The sequence below is a fragment of the Siniperca chuatsi genome, linkage group LG12 (assembly GCF_020085105.1).
Source record: "Siniperca chuatsi isolate FFG_IHB_CAS linkage group LG12, ASM2008510v1, whole genome shotgun sequence".
In the NCBI taxonomy this organism is placed as follows: Eukaryota; Metazoa; Chordata; class Actinopteri; order Centrarchiformes; family Sinipercidae; genus Siniperca; species Siniperca chuatsi.
Window position 1 is genome coordinate 8,284,417 of NC_058053.1, and position 20,693 is coordinate 8,305,109.

The following is a 20,693-nucleotide window of genomic DNA, read 5'->3' on the forward strand; positions in this document are numbered from 1 at the left end:
CATGCACATATAAGCACATGCACACGTGAAAGCATTAGAGTGGTGCGATTCTCACCCAGCCGTTGGTTTCACGCTATTATGCATATCGGCAGGAGGTGGCGGTAATGCACCAACAAACATAATTAGCCAGCAAAGTCGGTGAAGAAGTAAACTGCTAGCAAGCAAACATAGACGTAAACAATGCATGATTTAAAATATCTTTTAAAAATCAGCTTTGCATGTGTTTCATGAGAAAGAAAATTCACTTAACTCATTTGTTAGACCTAAAGGATACATAATGTGTTTTGGTGAGAACTGGTTCAAGAAACTTATCAATTTATTACACCTATTAGGCCATTATTTTAGGTTTGTTGTCCATTATTTGTGAGGTCTCCGGCAACGTTTTTTAAGAGGCATTCTCTGATCAGAAAATAAACAGTCCTAAACTTAGCCAATGCAAACAATCTCTGGGGTGGACATGTTTGTACAGCAGTGGTTTGACTCCAAGGGAGGAGCGGGGCCTTTCGATTGGCTATTCAGTCTTGTTCTCCTGTGGCATGCGAGAATGTCCCATAGGCAATTACATAACTAAGGAACTTTGCCCTTGACCTCTGGGTGTCTGCTCAGCTGGAATCTGCTCCTGTTTCAGGGCTTCTTATAAATCAAAGAACTAGCCCCCAAAACAGTAAACTGCTTCGTAGCCCCCCCCCCCCCCCTCGCAACACACACGTGTTGCAGCAATATAATATTTGTGGCCAGTAAAGGATCTGGGCTAAAGTGCCCCCTGACAAAGACACTGCTGGGGGTGGCAGTTTTCAGTTCAGTGTTGCCTCCCATCTCCTTTGGGACAGTAATCCTGATGCTATAGGGCTGGAGATAAAAGAGGAGCATAGGATACATTCAGGGACTTGATACAGGGCTTTGCTGTACTAAAAACCCAATGTCTGCTGTAGTGACAGACAGATGAGGCCATGTAGTCATCTATTGTTCACTGCTTTCTTAGTACAGATGTCTTTTTTTTTTTGCACTGGCTGGACCAGAATAAAATTATGGCAAAGCTACATATGCACTCTGATGAAGAAGATGTGTTTTTTTTTTTAAATCAATAAAGTAGTGATGGGAGTGGAAATTAGAAGAAGCCCCGAAACTAGCTAATATCTGACACTCTGAAAAGACCCTGCCTGGAGGAAAAACACAATTTTCTGCTGAGATTAATATCACACAAATATTTGATAGACGTGGCAAGTTCGTGTTTGGGGATTAAACAAGTGGATTAGAGGGTAATACAGTATGTGATCTAAAACAACTGGGGGACAGCCAAATCAGGACAACTCGAAGCACCAACATTTCAGCACAAAACCCTCACTTTGTCTCCAAGGCATAACCCTCTATCAGCTCTCTAATCAACTTTTTGCAGCAACTTAGGAGCAGCATGGCATTCCTGAAAAAATAGATCTCCTGTGTAGACTTCCACTTTACTTTTTCCCTGGCTTCTGTTCCCCTGCAGGGCACAATGTTATTGGCCCATAAAGAAGTTGCCCAGCTCTTGGTAGGATTCAAGTTCCAAAACGACTCACTCTCACACTCAGCATGGAAACAAATCTTTAAAAAGGTGGGCCAAGACAGATGGGGAAGAATGTTGAAAAATGATTGATGTTCTTTTGCAAGTAAGGCACTTTTAAAAAAGGGCTGCAGTGATGCAAAGACACCAACAGCTCGATCTTGACTCAGAGGGATATACAGTCCAGTGAGGTCTGTTACTTTGTGCCCGCTGACTAGTGCAACGTGTCGGCCTTATAACATTGTGCCAAAACATTCCCAGTGACGGCTCATGTCTTGCTTTGGTTGCCTGCAACACAGTTTTAAAACAAGTTATTTCCTTTTCACACAGCTGCTGATTCTCTGGAGGGATGAAACAGCAGTCGCCTGCTCTGTGATCTCACACCATATGTTATCTTTGTGTAGAGCTTCATAGTGCTGCTGCTTTGCTACAGCATCCCAGGTTTCTTTGTTACTCTCAACAGCGCTGAGTATTACATACGTTTAAATAGACAGACTGACCATTGGCCATCCAGAGCATCAGATAATATATGCACTAGCCTGCCACAATCAATAATGTTCAAACCAATTACTACAAAGTAGTTAACTACCCAGCGACTGCCAACCTACTGCCTGTAAGTGCACAGACATGCTTACACTGAAAGTTCTGGTCTAGTCTCTGGACAAACTGAACAAACAGGAGTTTAAAGGACATAGCCTAATCCTCCTCAGTGAAAACAGATGCTGAAGCGTCTGGGCGATATGGGGAAGAACACTGTGTGTCCATGTCGTCCGGGTGCCTGTGCCAGTCTGACCAACAACATATTTCATCTGTCTGCAGCCGGATGCCCTCAGCTGATAACCCACTACCCCAGATTTGGAGCTGGCTTCTAGGCAGCCAGTAACACAATCCCATTAATAAGAGTTGCTGCATGCTGCTAACTGTTGTTCTGGATCCAAAGGGGGCGAATGAGAGAAAACCTGACAGCCTTGATTAAACTCAGGGGATTATCCTCACTGCTGAGTGGTAGAGAGATGAGGAATATAACCAGTCTATGTTGGTAAAAAACACAGATGTTTTATGGTTTTCCACAATGTACACACAAAGGACATTTTATTATAAATACCCTCATTTTATCAGTCTAAATCAAAACAACCCTTGTATAAACCTTTGGTGAATTACTCTTAGAAACTGGATTAGAAGTGTCCCGCTTTATCAATCTCTCTTATGTAAAAATGCATCAGAGAGATTGATTAAATCTCTTTGATGCATGTTTAAGAGGTAAGCATCACATGTGCCAGCATGGTTTAGCTGCTACAGTATTAATCTCAAATCTAAACCTCATGATCAGTGATGTAGCGAAACTTACGGCCAGATACCCTCATCTGGATGCATGTCGCCTTAACTGAGTGTGCTCTCTGAAACCTGACTCTTTGCAACATGTGCAAGAATGATGGGTAAATGTAACAGCAAAATGGAAAGTGTTTCAATAGGATTCCCTAATAATTACTTTTTGCTTCCTGGTACAACTATCTTCCATTATTCATAATCAGCTAGAGTACACTTTGATCAGGAGAAGTGCACTGTTTTGATCTTACATATGACATACAGTACAAGTCACAGAAGTTGCTCAACAGAAAAATAAAAGTGAGAGATTTTAAATCATCAAAAGTCCAATAGTGACGAGTGGGCTGGATTTTAATGCATGTAAGCAACAATATTATGAGACATGCTTTGCTTCCTGCCTCTGACCTATATTTCCCAGCCAGGTCAAGCTACGAGGAAAATGTGAAGAAACACCATTAAATGTGCTTGTATTATTTACAGGTCGTAGGCTGAGGCCACGTGTTCTCTTCTGTTCTTTAGCAAAGATAAAAGTCACTCAACCAAAAGTGAACAGCCGTGCAGACATTCACATGCATGCAAAACACAGAGGTAGAGAAAATTCAAAACATGGAGCCAATAAGCCAGCTGTTACTTGTTAGGATGCATGTACATGATTAAAAATAAAGCAGCTCAGAGTGGCTATGAACTTTGAAATGGTCAATAATTCATAATTATTATCTATAATAATAATTCATGATCAACAAAGCATGCTTGCAGTCTACAATGACATGTGGTCTGTGAGAAAGCAAAAGGGTATTGTGTGAGCTACAACAAAAGATGATTGGCGTCATTCTAACTTGGGAGAGGTTGTTTGAGAACACAGTGGCATGCGTCTATGTGCAAACAAATGATAATAAAATCTATTATGCAGCGTAATAGTCTGTAAATTCCCCGTGGATCAAGCCGGCCTTGTCGCGGGGGCAGGAGAGTCACAACATCACAGGCTGCTGGCAATGATGGAGATTAAAGCCCTCGCTAATGGAGCAGCAGCAGGGCATGGGGCTGTGCCAAAGAGAAGGCCAGGACAGAGAGGACAGAGGCTTAGAGGGGCAGAGAGTGAGCTGCTGCCTGAGAAAGGGACCTGCAATCCAGAGTCCTCATCAACGCTCCAGGTGCACAAAAGGCTGACACACTCAAAGACAAACTAAAAACCTTTTTGAACAACTTGCACTTAATGACTGCTGTTTGATGATTTCTTTGGCAAAAGTGCACGCGAGTGGAACGGAGATTTCATGCCACACAACCATCCGGACTGGTTAAACATAAACCCGTAACCCAAACAAACACTGCGCTTTATTTACAATACAGCTCAAACAGCAGGGATACATCAATGCTGGTAGCAAAACTCAAGGCTACAGCTGGCAATCAAAATGACAAAGGATGAAACAACCATACCATAATTAATCCACTAGGCATTCAAAACCGCAATTGAAAAGAGACCAGATGACTGATAGGAATAACTGTCTGATGTGTTAGATCTAAAAAGGCTCTGAAAACATATTTTCTTAATCAGCTTCTGACTATGAGCAACGGGGTCCTACATGATCACAAAATAATCTGCCCGAGTTGGAACAGTTCTGGTACTGTCACATGAAAGATTTCTCTATTTGTCTGTGCTTCTCACTGTTTTGAAGTGGGCGGGGCACAGTTGGAAAATGGCGACGCAACAATCAGGTTTTAGCAACATTTCAAATCAAAGTGTGGTGATCCAAGGCCCTTTTCACAGCAGACACTTGGACTTGTAACGCCAGGCCTGATCACGTCCTGTCTCATCAATGTCTGCAAACCAACACTCTTGTTTATAGTTTATACTCCGACAGAGGAGGTTATATAAAAGTGGATCGGGCCTTAAAGGTAGGAAAAGCACAGGTGTTACTAATGTCATTAACGATGGCTCTGTTTTATTCAAGTGTGACAGTGACCCAGCCATCATAAAATTTTATTATTTACACCTGTGCGTTTCCTACTGTGACATGTCAAAATGTCTGCCATGAAAAGGGGTTGTTTATTTATGTTTCCAGGCAACTATCAATCAGATCACACCCACACACTGCAGATTAGCTGAGTTTTTGACTACTAAAAATAATAATACCAAGGATGGTTTGTTTGTTTTTTTTTTTACTTTGGTTTCTTCATGAATATGTAATGTCTGAGAATAAATTAAGATTGGAATCCAAGTTTTCAGGGGCTTTAAAATCATTTGTGACGGTGTTATTAGAGGGTTAGTCTTACTTTTTAAGCATGTATTTATTTTCACGAATGAAGCTGATTAATGTTTGTCATTACCCCCTTCTCTTCATAAGCAATGTGGAATAAATGTGCTAAGATGTCCCTTATACATACTTATTTCCCTTAGTAGTATAAACACACTGCAGAAACCAAGAGTGATTTATACACGATGGATAGACCAGGTGAAAGCTATGAGCTTTTACCACTGATTTCAACCCGCATCATGAAATAGGTGGCGGTTAACTTAGTACCTTTTAGGCACCTTTTATATGAAAGCCCTTTCTATGGACTTTCTATTCTGTACATGGTCAACACTCCTCTTCTCCATCCTCAGGGCCCAAGCTGTTGCACTTTACCAGTAACAATAGCTCTAAAGTGCCCCAACCACTAATACACTACCAGATAAATGCACACAGGAGAACCCTGCAAGGTTACAATTTTTCACTGTATTATAGTACATGAATGCACTCAAATGTTCCCCAGACTGCTCTGCATTAGCAGCTTCAGCGTCGTCTGCACAACAGGCAGTCAAACACTTGGTCTGGCATGGTTTCCCATAAGTGAATGGAGAAAGCAGCTGTACTGGATTTAACAAAGCAACAGTCAGCTGAATCAAAACGTACAGCCTTACTACTCTCGCTCCATAGGGAGACAGAGGACGTAGAGTTTAAGCAGTTAAGTTGAATGGGTGGAAAATGTTAGACAGCACAGGGGAAAGTTCTTTGTTAGGATAGTGAACTTGAGGACGATGTGTGATTTTTACTTTTAACTCCAAAGTAACGTAAAGAAACAGGAAAAAAAAAAAAAAAAAAAAAAAAAAAAAAAAAAAAAGGTGTTGCGAAGTTGATGAGGCACTGAATTGGAAATCATTCAGAGGACTTTTTATGCTTCTTGGCTTCAATCCTCCTATAAGAGAGGCTGCAAAAACCAGTCTCTCTTGCTGAAGGTTTTCATGGTCCAGTCAGTGGAGCTGCACATGTGTGCCCCTGTCCTCTCTCTGTCGATGCAGGGCTAACACCAGACGCATGCCTCACTACACTAAGCTACACGGACAGACATGTGCAAACACTATTCATCACCATGGCACTGGCTGGGGGACTTTGGTCCTCTACGCACACCACATTAGACCACACCATCTCATCCCGACAGTGTTCATGAAGCGGCTTTTGGCACATTAAAAAAAAAAAAAAAAAGAAAAGAAAAAAAGACACTGATGCAACTTAAAGCAAGCCGGCCAACAAGCTCACACTGAGGAGAGCTACTAGAGCGGTCAGCAGTCCCACACAATGTCGTCTTCCAAGTCTGAGCTAAACGGTTGTTACTTTTTCCAGGAGTCACTCTGCAACTCCACACACTACCTTTCACATCTTACATCACTGTTTGTTTGATCAGTTGAGGCAATAAAGTTCCCATCTGGTTTCCCCACTGAGACTCTGGCCAACAGAGGCGGGACATATTTGTGGAAAACCACAAAAGAGAAAGACACAGTCCATAAAAAAATAAATAAATACATTTAAAAAAAGGTCCTATCTGATCCTCTTGGGATTTCAAGTTCACAAATGGAATTAGGAGTTGAGAAACGGCAGGATTCAAAGCAGAGCCAAACATAAAACAATCTTGCATCAAAAAGGCAGCCTAGCGACAAACTAGAACAATTCAAGCGTAACAAGTACAAGTTTGTAACGTTTCCACTGAAGTCATGTTTTCAATCAGTTAGGGCCCCAATTCCTTAGAAGCATGAATATTTATATACTGTAAATGTATGGAAATGCTCATAGTTTGGACTAAACTGCTTCATGCAAAAAAAGAGCGAGAGTCAAAGTCAAGATAAAACATGTTTAGGCTGAGTACAATCAGCAGGCCTTGAGTTGCTGTTTCCAGTTAGATAATGCAGACACGTTTGATTCATGCACCAAGTATGCTCCAGTGACAAAAATATTACATGCATTTAAATCACTTTAACATTTCCAAAATACATGCACATATAGAATAAAGCTTCAGTCTATTTTTTTTTTTATCTAATGCAACAACAGCATACATTGATATTGTAGTGTGATGTAGCTTTTTCCCAAAATCTACTATAGTTTTCCTTCCCAAAAAGGTATTCCCCTCCTCGTTTGATTTTGTAAATTTCAGGATGGAGCCCACAGGGGATCCCCAGCAGAGAGAAAGCAGGTCAACTCTGACAAGGAGGAATTTTGGGATGTTTCTCAGAGAGGTGAATACTTTTATTCATGCAGTCCATGCTGAGCAGTAATTTATTCCAGTCAGTCGCATTAAGAAAACCAGGGGCGTACTGGAGGGTAAACCCACCTTCAGTCAGTTTATCTACTTTTACAGCTGACAGTGATCTTTTTGTTTTCTCCCTTGTATCCACAGATCAGTGTACATAATGTAAGGATATAATTGAAATGAAATAAGATGGTGGTTGTTTTACTTCGAATGATCCCAAAGTGGAAGTCAGAGCTTACAGTTTTCATTTAACCCTTTACAACTGACTAAAACGCCCATTTCACAGACAGTTTTACATTCACACATTGTGCAGAAGTGTAATGATACGAATATGTGCCGTCACCGCACAGGATACTGTGTGCACAGCGCTGAATAAGCCAAACTTTGATAACAGTGCCATCTCAAAAAGAAAGTTGACACATGTGCTGCTCCTACTGTCCTCTGCGTCGGGGTCTGCAGTGGTCTGACTGTCTTGGGTTACAAAGATGGTGCTTAAACCCGCAGATGTGGGCAATTAGCGACCACGCTTTTCATTAGCGTTGCTAAACGAGCAATCCAATGGTTTGGATTAAGAAAGAGACAAAAACGGCGAAACTAAAGTCGGACATAGTCATTTCCTCGCAGTTTTATCCTCCAAACATTACAACTGGTTCACAAAGAAAAAGAAAGATTAAACAAAAAAAAAAGCCCAACCCCCCCTCCCGCACGAAGTGAGGACGAATGAATGAGTTGGGGAGCAGACGGTCTAAAGACTATGCGAAGGTAACTTTTGAGAAAAAGTTGCAGCGAGTGTAACAGATGGGAGCCAAACGAAAAGAAAGGACTCGTAGTTGTTACATTCTCACCACCTAGCCAAGTTACAGAAGATGCCAAACTTGCCTCTTTATCTCCGTAAGAGTTGCTCCCTCTCGTCCTAAATCCACTCTACGAACAAAAGTAGGATCCCAGCGGTGATTCTCCAAGTCAGGAGTGGCTCCTCAAGCCCTTCCCCGCTGCCTTTGCTTTAACTCGTGTCTGCTGTGCTGGATGCGGCTGAACGTGGCTCTCGGCACTTTGAATGGAGCTTTGGATGGCTGAGAGTGCAGGGTCCGCCGGGCGTAGGGAGTGGCTGGAGCGGCGTCTCTGGGCAAGTCCAGCGTCCCGTAATCACCTCCAGCGCTGGGGGTGGGGGGGTGGGGGGGGGGGTAGTGATGCCTTCAAATCCTGTCGGAAATAGTCCACTGCAATGTACTTTTGTTGTCCACTCTCCATGAATCCCACAGTGATTATGTGGAAATACAAAGATTTCCACAACCTTAACCACACCAACTGTTTACCAAACACCAGCCACTTCTAATATTAAACTTCACATTCAAACAGCATAACTAAATAGTTTGAATGTATGCCTAAACACAACCTTCCGTGGGCCAGATGATGGGTTTTTCCTATTAACGAGATAGACTTTCTGGAAAATGAATGAATAAATGATGAATGTGGGAAGGACGAATGGACTTAGCATATGGTAAAGTCATATAGGCCCTATTTTGAAACATGTTGTTTAGCATAGGCCTATGTAAATAGGCTAATAGGAATTATTAGGCTCAAATTTCAATCTTTTTGTGGGGGGAATTATTTCACCAAGCATGTTTAGAGAAGTTCTTGGAATCAGAAGCAAGATTTACGAGGTAAATCGTAACGCAACATTAAAGTTTTCCCTTTATCCCAACCATCCACCCGACAGCACAACACCCCCCTCCTGTGTCTTAATGATAGATAGCAACGATTTGTTGACCCATTGTTTAATGGTACTATCTCTGGGTCAGTTTGGTGCCTAAGTAGAGGGGGTTAAAACCTATGGAAACTGATCCTGTTACAGTTTTCTGCGGGGGGTGAAACATTTCTTCTGTTCATTTACCTGTTACCCAAAGACAACGACTTCGAACTGTAGCCTACAGGGGGGTTAATTTACAGGGATTGTCTTTATCACTTCATCCTGCATAATAGACAGATAAGAAATTCAACCATATTGCATTAAGTAGTACAGTCGCTGGTAAATGTACCACGGTTATTTCACTCCGACATTTCTTTCTCAGTTTTTAACAGTTTGTGAACTGTACTCTCCCCACATAAGTGTAATGACCCACATAGATTCCGTGTTAATGCGCATGCGCTGTTACGTCTACAATTTCCTCTTTTCCTTGGAACTGATTGTCCAGTGGTATTAGTTTTTATTTCACGGACTGTTTTTGCTCATAAAGAGGATTTCGGTGAGTAGCTGTTTGCTTTTGTTTAATGTAATTGAGTGATGGACATATATTTAAGCTTATGGTGGCTCTGCGTCAGGAAAATAAAGGAAGGTGAAGCTGACTGTAGTTAGCTAAGGTTAGCTAACACTAACGGTAATGTTACCCGGTGAAGTCAGGCATCCAGGTTAGCTCTGTCTGTCTTTAAAAATTAAAATCTTTAGTGTCGCCGTTTATGCCATTTTGACAGATCTTGCTTGTAATGTTAACTAACGTCATGTCGTTTGATAGATTCGCATCATAACAGTGAACACCGGTAGACAAACGTCCAAGACTGTTGCTATGAATACACAGTTTCTATCTATCCAGCTAGCTAACGTTAGAGGTAACGTTACCTTTGGTAACAATGTGGGTTACCTCTAACTGTAACGTTAACCAGCTGACATTAATGTTGAGTAATTTATACCCAGCAGTGAATGATCTTTAGATGGCCCCCAAAATATGTTAGGTAAAGAAGGTGGCTAATGTCTGGCTTGTTTTACCTTGCACTGCATGTGTGATTTTACTGAACAAAACATTACCAGAATCAGAATCAGAATCAGAAATACTTTATTGATCCCCGTAGGGAAACTCTTTGTTCCAGTAGCTCTTCTTTACGTCAGTGCACACAGGAGAAAACGATATTATACACTATAAACAGGTCAGAAATAAATTAAGTAACATGTTGGTATAAGTATAAGATAAACTAAGTGTCGAGTACCAAGTGGGTTTACTGGTAGATGGTGAAGTACAGTATAAATACAATGTCACTAATTATGTAATAAATAATAGTAAAAGCGGAGGTGCATGTACTGTCGAGAGTAATTGAGGTATATCCGTAACAGTAATAAGAAAAACTAACAAGGGAAAACTAATATTGCACTTGAGTAGTAAACAGAATATTGCACAATTATTATTAAGATGTAATGCTCAATGTCCAGTTTAGTGACCTAGGGTCAAACAGACTAATCCTTAGAGGGAGGAGTTAAATAGTTTGATGGCCACAGGCAGGAATGACTTCCTGTGGCGCTCTGTGGTGCTCTTTGGTGGGATGAGTCTTCCGCTGAAGGTGCTCCTTTGTTTAGCCAGCACGTCATGGGGCGGGTGGGAGACACTGTCCAAGATGGCGTGTAGTTTGGCCAGCATCCTCCTCTCTGACACCACCGCCAGAGAGTCCAGCTCCACCCCCACAATGTTACTGGCCTTACGGATCAGTTTGTTCAGTCTGTTTGCGTCCGCTACCTTTAACCTGCTGCCCCAGCATGCAACAGCATACAGGATAGCACTGGCCACCACAGACTCATAGAACAATCCACTCCACTCCGAACTCCAGTGTTGTTCCCATGTTTGTTTCCATTACAATTATCTTGTGATTAATTTTCAAACGGCCTTCTTCTACAGCTGGAATCCATGTGCATATAAGTGCAAGTCTTTTTTTCAATGTATCATAGATAAATTAATGTAGAAAATCATTTTCATTTTTATTTCCTAATCCTGATTTTATTTCATTTCCCTTTTTGTCTTCCAGAGTGTCTTTTATGAGTAATCAAAGGCAGCAGAAGCCTACGCTAACAGGCCAGCGTTTCAAAACCCGAAAAAGAGGTGAGAAACTTGAAGGCATCACACAGTTCTGCATGCTACACAATTAAAGCTATCTTGTTTGGGTAGTCCATGGAGAACAGCTGCTTGATTGTCTTCCAGCTTTTCATATTACTGGCCTTTCTGTCCAGCACCTCACCTGCTTACAATCACAGGAAAGGATTGTAAGGTTTGATTTGATAAGGTTGATGCCTATTTGTTCACTGACTAGATAGTCAACTTAATTGCCACTTTGTATACTAAAGAAAGGTGTCAGGCACCAAAACATGTTGTGGCAAATAAATGTAGTTTAGGGGTGTTGTTTTTTTCACTGCCACTGAAGAGTAGTCACACACAGTAACCTAACATAAATGTGTTGTCCTATTGAAATGCAACTTATGCAAGGAAGAGAATATGTTCATGACCTGAGTATGGGTTTGGATATCATGTCTTTTACAATGTCATGAGGACATAAGTAAGTGGCAGGGATAAACTCAAGTAAATATGTCTTTTCAACAGATGAAAAGGAGAGGTTTGACCCTTCCCAGTTTCAGGAAAGCATCATACAAGGTCTGAACCAAACTGGCACGGATTTGGAAGCTGTCGCAAAGTTCCTTGATGCCTCTGGTGCCAAGCTTGACTACAGACGCTATGCTGAGACTCTATTCGACATCCTTGTGGCTGGTGGAATGCTGGGTAAGAGGCAGGACTGTTTCATATTTGTTTTGCCTTTACAAAAAACATCTTAAAAAGTAGCAAGAAGGCCTTTTTTTTGTGGAATTATCAGTTTGAAGGTGATAAATTCAGACCATTGTACATCAGAGTAATAGTATCGAGGAAAACCTTTAATATTCTTCATTCGGTTTTATGCAACTATAGACACAAAATCATGCAAAGTAAAGCAACTCTTTGGAGGTATGAAGAATAATACTTAAAACACAAAATTAAGAAAATCTGTTTCCTTTCAGCCCCTGGGGGTACCTTGTCAGATGACGTGACCTGCACTGAGTTCTGTCTCTTCAAAGCACAGGAGGACATGGAGACCATGCAGGCATATGCACAGGTAAATACCATTAAATTTAGTTATCAAGTTATCACAGGGAAGTTAAGAATCAAATCTATTGGTACAAATAATGAAACATGGTTTGTGTTTCCTTTTTTAGGTTTTTAACAAGCTCATCAGGCGTTACAAATACTTGGAGAAAGGGTTTGAGGAGGAGATTAAAAAGGTTTGTCTTTTACTAAAGGCATCTTTACAGGAACACATAGTTCCTGTCCAGGTCAATTTTCTGAATTCATGACTATTTTGTTCAAATCAAAATTATAAATGCATGTCTGACTCAATTCAGCCTACAAGATTGTGTTTATATGTTTGCTCTTTGCCAGCTGTTGCTGTTTCTCAAGGGCTTCACAGAGTCTGAGCGCAACAAGCTGGCCATGCTAACAGGAATTCTGCTGGCCAACGGCAATCTCTCTGCATCCATTCTTAGCAGCCTCTTCAATGAGAACCTAGTCAAAGAAGGTACCTACTTCTGGCTGTGCCTAGCTGTGTTGTTTTGCAGATAATGTCTGCAAGTAGAACTGAAATAAAATAATTAAATCTGAAGAGGGGGGAGAATCATCTCGTAGCTTCAAATTAATCTTGAAAAACAATATAAACCAGTATTTGTACCTCTTTCATACCTGTGATTTTTTTTTTTTTTTTTTTTAAAACAATATCCTCTTCGGTTGTTACATTTTCTCTCACTCTCTCTCCCAACATCTGTATATTTAAAATGCATAGTGTATAGTCTTCTCAATGATTTCCTAACAATTATCACACATTTTAAGGATATATGTGAAAATTAACAGATTTACATCTTAATGTGAGCCTGCTTGACAGTTATTAGTTTATAAGTAGAAGAGGGATAAGCAATTATGCCAACAAGTGCTGAGACAGAAACCAGACACTACCCCCAGAACAATTCATTAATTAGCACACTTTCAGATATTTGGAAGTAAGGAGTGAAATCCTTGTTTAGTCCATTGTTTAAAAAGCTGCGAACTAGACATTCCACAATTTCCCCATCCCAAATCTAGTGCAGACTGCACATAATGGAGCAATGAAACAAGTATCGAAACCAGTCTATGTTTCTGAGTTGTATATAATGGAACAGCAGTAGATGCCTACAGTCATGTCTTATATCAGTGGCATCTGAGAAAGCTGCATCAAGCATATAAAACGCTGTTTAACCCTCACAAGTATAGTAAACATTATCCTTTGCAATTCCAATGATGAGAGCATTTGAAATCATTGACTACACAAATTAAACATTTGGGGAAATCTTCATAAACCATTTTAGCTATTGTTAGTTGACAGTCACAAATGCACGCAAGTTGATGGCTTACAAACTGACACACCAAGCTACCCTCAAAGAACTAGTGTCAACAAAGAGCAACTGATCAAACTATAGTCCAACCAATACTGGATTTTTGCAGCTAATACTAATATTAATATTTGAGAGTTTAAAAAAAAATCTGATAACAATCTATCGGCTAGTATTTACATATATTTACATAAATGCGTAACTAAATTAACATTTTTGATAAGCATCCCATAAATTGGTAAACTAAGAATTGTGACAAAGATATGTACTAAGTGGGACATTTTACAGTTGAAAAATAAACTTTGTCATTGCTTTCTGATGGACAAATTATGTAACAGAGAGAATGTTTCTCAACTACTTCAAACATATCTTTGGCTTTTCCGTACTGCAACTTCGGCCGACGTGCCGATACCAGGATATCTGCAATAAACATGCTTTGCCCAACATCACTTCAAGATAAAAGTTGCACTTAAACCCACCACAAAGACTTCGCGAAGACGACATACACGTACGTTTTACACCTGCGTGAGAGGAAATAATTAGTTACTAGTCCTAATATTCCTAATCCAAAAAACAAAACCTGAAGACCCAGCATTATTGAAAGACAAAATAAACTAGCCTATCATTTCAGTGAATATGTTTAAATGGTGTCATTAGATGCTCATGAATTTATAATTTCTGAAAAAAGATGCAGATAGCACTGTGAAGTTTAGCTTTGCTTTGACCTGGCATTGTCAGCCACATGTCTTTTACTTGTCAAAAGGGAAAAAATGAGAAACTATGGCTGATGGACGGCTTCAGCCCATGGTGCCCGTTGCTCACCATTTGGCCTAGGACCCTTAAACCCCTATGATAGATGGAAGGGAGCTGTTGTCTATATCACATTTGCTAACTATGTCTCTGAAATGATGTTCACTAAAATCATATTGTATTTTGTTTAGATATAGATGCATATTAAATAAACCTGTGGTCCAAACTAATTTTGTTGACTACATCATTGTTTTTTTTGTTTTTTAAGGCATTGTTCCTGTTAAAACCTGTGTAATCGCATCCTGTGGAGTTGTTTACCAATGTATTACTCAGCCTTAACTTTATCCTGGCAGGTCTGTTAGCAACAGCTGACACATCTTTTATGCATTTGTTCAGGTGTTTCGGCATGCTTTGCTGTAAAACTCTTCAAATCCTGGCTTTCTGAAAAGGACATCAATTCTGTTTCTGCCAGTCTCCGAAAGGTTGGCATGGACAACAGGCTCATGGTGAGAATGACATCTCAAATACATAAAACTTTACAAGATGATGCATTATGCTTCCCAATGCAGTAACGGCCAACAGTCTGTCCGTGCACTCTAAATAAGATTGTTTGTTTGAGAATAAATGAATAATCTGCATGCATTTAACAGAGTTCCAAGCTACAGTGGCATCAAGTACTCAGACAATTAATGAACAAAAGCTTCTTAATTGCTGAACATTTATTCGATTCAACATTTGACTGTGTGCTTCTTCAGGAGCTGTTCCCTGCCAACAAGCGCAGTTGTGAGCACTTCTCGAAGTACTTCACAGACGCTGGGCTCAAGGAGCTTTCAGACTTTGCCAGAAATCAGCAGTCCATAGGTGCTCGGAAGGAGCTGCAGAAAGAGCTTCAGGAGCAGATGTCACGTGGGGACCCCCTCAAAGATGTAAGCCTTGCTAGTTTTTCAGATCCTTTTACATTAACTGAGTCCCTTTTTATGTATCACACCACTGAGGGTAGCATTTAAGATTGCTTTCTTCTTAACCTCGGCCCCCTTTTTGTCTTGAGGAGCGCTGGAGAAAAGGATGCAGCGAATCAATGACAAGTTACTGAAATTCACTCAACCTGAATATATTAGCCTCTGTATCCTGCCAGGGTTTTCATACCTCCAGACTTAAGCAGGATTTGATAAGCAATAAGCCTCAGCATATGCTGGCCATGGTTTGCCTGCTTTGCCAATAATGTGTGTTCCATCTCTGGGCTCGGATCTTACAGATCATCGCCTACGTCCAAGAGGAAATCAAGAAGAACAACATCTACGAGCAGACGATGATTGGACTAATTTGGTCCAGTGTAATGAGCTCCGTGGAGTGGAACAAGAAGGAAGAGCTAGTCACAGAACAAGCCATCAAACTTTTAAAGGTGACAACTCTGTTACATGGCTCTGCTGTTTCTTGACTCTGTGGTAGTCATGACAACACACTTGGAAATGAGAGATCTAAAGAAACTTACGGATGTCACTCTTAAATTGCGCCTTAAAGATGTTTCAAAGTCCAGGCTGCTTTAGGCTTTGGACTTTGCAGAGAAGATAACTGATTTACTAACCCAAAGCCATTCCACTGGCTAAGTGAAAGTAATGTAAGAAATCTGAATGTTTTTCTCCCACCTCCCACCCACCCCTTGTGTGAATATACGATTTATGTACAACTGTAAGTCTAATTTCTCACATTTTTTACATTCTCAGCAATACAGCCCACTGTTGAAGGCTTTTACCTCCCAGGGCCTCTCTGAACTTACTCTCCTGCTGAAGATCCAGGAGTACTGTTACGACAACATCCACTTCATGAAGGCCTTCCAGAAAATTGTTGTACTGCTCTACAAAGGTAAGTTATTTGTGTCCATAAGGCCCCTTTTTCCATCCTCACATTTGTGGAAAAAAAGTTAATTTTATAGTGGGAAGCTACGTAAGCATGTGTGAATGATGCCAGATGGCCAGAGATTATAGCCAACAGTTTGTCTTGATTGATGCCGTCAACCTGCCAGGAGACATTTGTTTTTCAAGCACCTGCGGACACATTGGTGCTGGCGTCATGTTGAATTGAATTTTTATTCAGGATGTCCTTGTTTTTTGTTGTTTTTTTTTTTTAAAAGCGGATGTCTTGAGTGAGGAGGCAATTCTGAAATGGTACAACGAAGCCCACCTAGCCAAAGGAAAAAGCGTTTTCCTTGAACAGATGAAAAAGTTTGTTGAATGGCTCAAGAACGCAGAGGAAGGTAAGCACTTCAGTCTCTCTCTTTTTTTTCTTTTTTTTTTCTTTTTTTTTTCTTTTTTTTTGTCTTTGTCAGTCTGTGTTTTTGGTTCTACCTCCCACAGCCACGGGTTGCCAAAAAACACATCATGGGTGTGTGCTGAATAACAAACAGATGTAACGGTTTTATCCCCTTTATTCTGCGTCTTTTTTTCTGTCCCACTTCTAGATGTATATGACATTGGTGGTGAAGCTTAGTGTGCATCAATGTTTAAGCATAGTGCTGACTGATGTTTCCTTTTTTCCAGAGTCCGAGTCAGAGGAAGAGGAGGCAGACTGAGGACCTCTAGCTATAACTACCATTTTCATTTGTATGTTTACATCAGCATAGCATCAGATGCAGTAGAACGATTTGTAACAAAAGTCTGTCAATATTTCGTTTTTTCCTGTTCTATTCCCTACCTCCTCACATCTAGTTGAACTGTAATGTAAGGGCTTTCATATTGTTTTTATTTTCAACATGGTTTCTGTCAGAATCAGTACTCTTTATACCTTAAGGAGCTGATCACATTTAGCTAAAAAGATCAACACCCCTTTCATGTAACAAAGGGGGACTTTTCTTTGGATAGATGGTTCCCTTTAAAATTAGCCAGTATGGGGGCATATTTCTGAGCTATTGTATTTAGTCATGGGACTTTTATTTGCCAGAGGTCCATCTGTGCAGCCATGATATCTTGGTCCTCTGAAAGGCAAACTGTTTTTGTAACCTCATTTTACATTTCTGCCAATTATGTGACAACTTTTTTAGATTCTGTCTCCATTATTGGTTATGGAGATGTGCCATTTCAAACATGCAATGGTGATGGTTGCAGATGCCCCATAAAACAAACTTTAATTGTTCTATACATCTTATGTAACAGAACCATGCTAGCTTTGTCATTTTTTTTCCCTTTTACCATACAGTTTGACTTTTTAAAATAAAATGGAAATTAATGGTTTTCATTACTGCTGTATTTACTATTACACATAGTCACATCAAATAACTACTATAGTGTGAAAATAGGAGAAATATTCTGAACAATTAGAAGAAATTAGCAGAACATTTCAGTCATATACAGTGTATATAAACAGCCTATCATATGGAACGGTTCTTGTAGAAATTCAGGGAAATCCATCTGTTGTACCTGTGTTCCCTCAAAATTTTCCATTGGTTGATCTCCTCTAGCCTCACCTAATCAAGTAATCAAGAAAGGCAGCCTAGCATGCGTGACCTGAGGTGCAAACAACCATCTCATTCACCTCACTTCTATCCCACTTTAAATGGTAATTATGGCTCAGTCAAGCATGCACAAATGAGAGTGAGATGGTGATTCAAGATGTTATGAAAACGGAGATCCATGCACATTCATTACGACAAGTCATTTTACAAAGTCCAAAACCCCAAAAAATCAGACCGCTCATTTTAATGCTGCGCTGCAAAACAAAGTCGTGATTTTACATATTTAACCTCATGCCTGGCCGGTGATTTTTAAGTGTCAGGAAACTTAGTTTCCCCAACCAACCAAAATTTCTATATTTGATACTTTTTATATCGGTAGGCCTGGGCTTCTAACAAGTGTGGAAGCAAGACCATTATCTCTTCCTCCTGGAAAGGATCCATTCATGCATGCTTGAGCAAATTTGTTGAGGAAAATGATTCACTTCAGCACCAGCCACCATACAGACATTTACCCGGTCCTTGAATGCACTGGAGTGGTAATAGAAAGCAGTACAATATGCAAATATGGAGGAAGCAGAATGCCTGAATAATAATTGTTTACACCTAGGTCAGATTTTCTCGTGCGTTTTTACAATGACCTTACTACATAAAATGGAATATAGTCCAAGTCAGCCATATTATAAAGTACAGTACAGCAGAGCACAGAGCATTATTGATTGATAATCAGTTTCACTCAATACCAACAGATGGCAGTAAGTCCTTAAGAGATGCTTCCTCCTATTAAAACCTTCCACAGTCATAGTCAAGCTCAAATAGAAAATGCCATTTTGAAGAAACCAGACTAGAAAGTATTAGACACCAGGCACAACTACAAAGTATCCGACACGAGTATTTTCTCTGCCTCTCTGTCCCAGGAGGATTTGTTTGCCTTTTGGTTTTATTTAGTCACTCTAAAGAACATGAAACAATTTGGGAGAGTGACATACCAGCAGGGGGAAACACGGCTGCTTTTGAGATTTGTGTGTGAGAGCGTGTGCACATTTGCGTGTGCGCAGTGCTGAATGGCAATGATGCCACCCCAACCCCATCCATTCCTGTGCAAAGCATTGGCAATCCCATCTTGGTGGGACTGTTATCTGCTTGTTACCAGCGCTGCCTCACTTCACACCACACACAGAGCTCCTTCCTGCCTGTCATTTTATACAGGGACTGGCTGCGTATGGAAGAAGGCTCTGGTGCACACTGTGTCCTGACACATCTGTTTGTTTTGCTCATTGCTGCCATTTTAAGCAATTACGTATGCTGCTGGATATACAGTAGGTATCCCAAGGCTTATCTCTTTTTTTTTTTTTTTTTTCACAGGTGTATCTCAAGGCATGTCAAGGTGTGAAAACTGGTTCTGTTAAACAAACTGTGCAAGACAGACTTAAACTTGTCTCTCAGTTACAGGGAGGCCAGAGGTGTCTGCATTCCCTTAGTGTCTTTTTACACACACTTTCATCCCATCATCCTGCAGCATTCACAATAAAAAGTTATGTGGATTTTAATTTTTGTAATCTTTTTTTTTTTCTTTTTTTCACTGGCATGAAAAAATGTGTCAGAGAAAACTTGACTTAATTTATTTTTGGAAAATTCTTTCTCAGTTAGGCTTCCTGCATGAACTGAACAGATCAGCACAATGTGCCAGGGAACGCCAGGGGACTTGTGGAGAGCAATTATTCGGGATTTCACACTGTGGCTTTGGTCAGTAAACATGACTGAGACTGCAATGCAGAACTTATCTGAATAATGTCAGAAAACAGAGGGAGACAGAGCAACGGTTCTTTTGAATGAGAAGAGAGAGACTTGAGACAATTACTCAGATTTTCACCAAAAAAATACTACCCCCCTTCGACCATGCCATGTGCTGAGCACAAAAGATGCACTGTTTTTGTTTAGGGCAAATTGTAAGTGATATCTGTTTGCTTTGCATTTCGAGCAGCATTGTGTCGCAGGCCAGTTTTATCTGCTCTGCTGCTTTTGTGTTTATGGAAGACCACTCTAATGCCGGGCTTAGCACACAGGTGAAATATGGAAATGAGGATCAACATGTTGACTCACTAAATGCTGCCAATTTGTCCTTAGATCAACTTTTGCCAAACAACCTAAAGCAGTGCAGCCTCCCAACCTCAGTGTAGTCATATTACGGACAACTGAACACCTCTGTGACAGGAAATAGCCGCTAAGCTCTTAAAACCAAGAGGGCTGAAGAGTTTCTGGTTTATAGGCTGACAGCCGCTGTTGTCTATCAGCTGTCCCCACTCAGCTCATGTTGGTCTCTGTCCCTGGAGGTAACACTCCTGTCCTCGCCAGCTTTGTCTCCTGGAGGCAGGCAGCACATAGCTGCCTTTTTAATGTTGTGGCCTGGAACCATATTCATCATGTATAATACTCCTGTTTCAGAGGCAGTTTAATTAAAGATGGCAGCGATATAGGTATAGGTACCTTTCAAACTGAAAGTACTGTACAATCTTTGGGCTTGGTCTCCTTATAGTAATATACCTTAATCTATGTCTCTTATTGGTCTTGGACATAATTTATTATGAAAAAAACCTTGTGAAATTCAGCTTATAATAAGTGCCATATAATGCCCAAATAACTGTATCTAATGTACAGGCAGTATAGTGAATAGTGCACAAGTGGGTGTTTTTTTAGTTGATCATCAACTCAACCCTTAAACCGACAAATGTGACATGGACATTATGTTGCAAATGTGTTACTAATAGTATGTAGGTCTAGCAGATAAATAATGTCTTAGTTGTTTAGACCCATGAAGTTTTTACATCTGTTTTGGCTGGTAGACAATGCCGGCAGGATAAATTCAAATCAAACCTTTCCGTAGAGTGTGAGTTAGAATCACATCCTTTATGTCAAACTAGATGGAG

General features: G+C 40.4%; 2 protein-coding genes across 6 annotated transcripts in view; one reads left to right on the forward strand and one right to left on the reverse strand.

The window, feature by feature from the left end:
• Positions 1-8,289, reverse strand: part of myo1b (myosin IB) — a 60,813-nt gene extending 52,524 nt beyond the window's left edge. For all 4 annotated transcript variants that reach the window (XM_044215621.1, XM_044215619.1, XM_044215618.1 and 1 more), the window contains exon 1: positions 8,246-8,289. The gene's annotated coding sequence lies outside the window, so the exon portion shown is untranslated. The remainder of the gene's footprint in view (positions 1-8,245) is intronic.
• A 1,172-nt stretch (positions 8,290-9,461) lies between these two features.
• On the forward strand, positions 9,462-17,552 carry LOC122885032 (basic leucine zipper and W2 domain-containing protein 1-A-like). 2 transcript variants are annotated; one of them, XM_044215622.1, is made up of 12 exons: positions 9,462-9,612; positions 11,156-11,229; positions 11,725-11,901; positions 12,174-12,268; positions 12,369-12,434; positions 12,592-12,727; positions 14,718-14,827; positions 15,077-15,247; positions 15,577-15,723; positions 16,046-16,184; positions 16,453-16,575; positions 16,859-17,552. In XM_044215622.1, the coding sequence occupies exons 2-12, from the start codon at positions 11,166-11,168 to the stop codon at positions 16,888-16,890; spliced, it is 1,260 nt and encodes a 419-aa protein (XP_044071557.1). In that variant the 5' UTR covers positions 9,462-9,612; positions 11,156-11,165; the 3' UTR covers positions 16,891-17,552. The 2 variants fall into 2 exon arrangements, with proteins under 2 accessions (XP_044071557.1, XP_044071558.1); XM_044215623.1 differs by lacking the exon at positions 9,462-9,612 and adding an exon at positions 9,753-9,775.
• Positions 17,553-20,693: the final 3,141 nt, after the last annotated feature.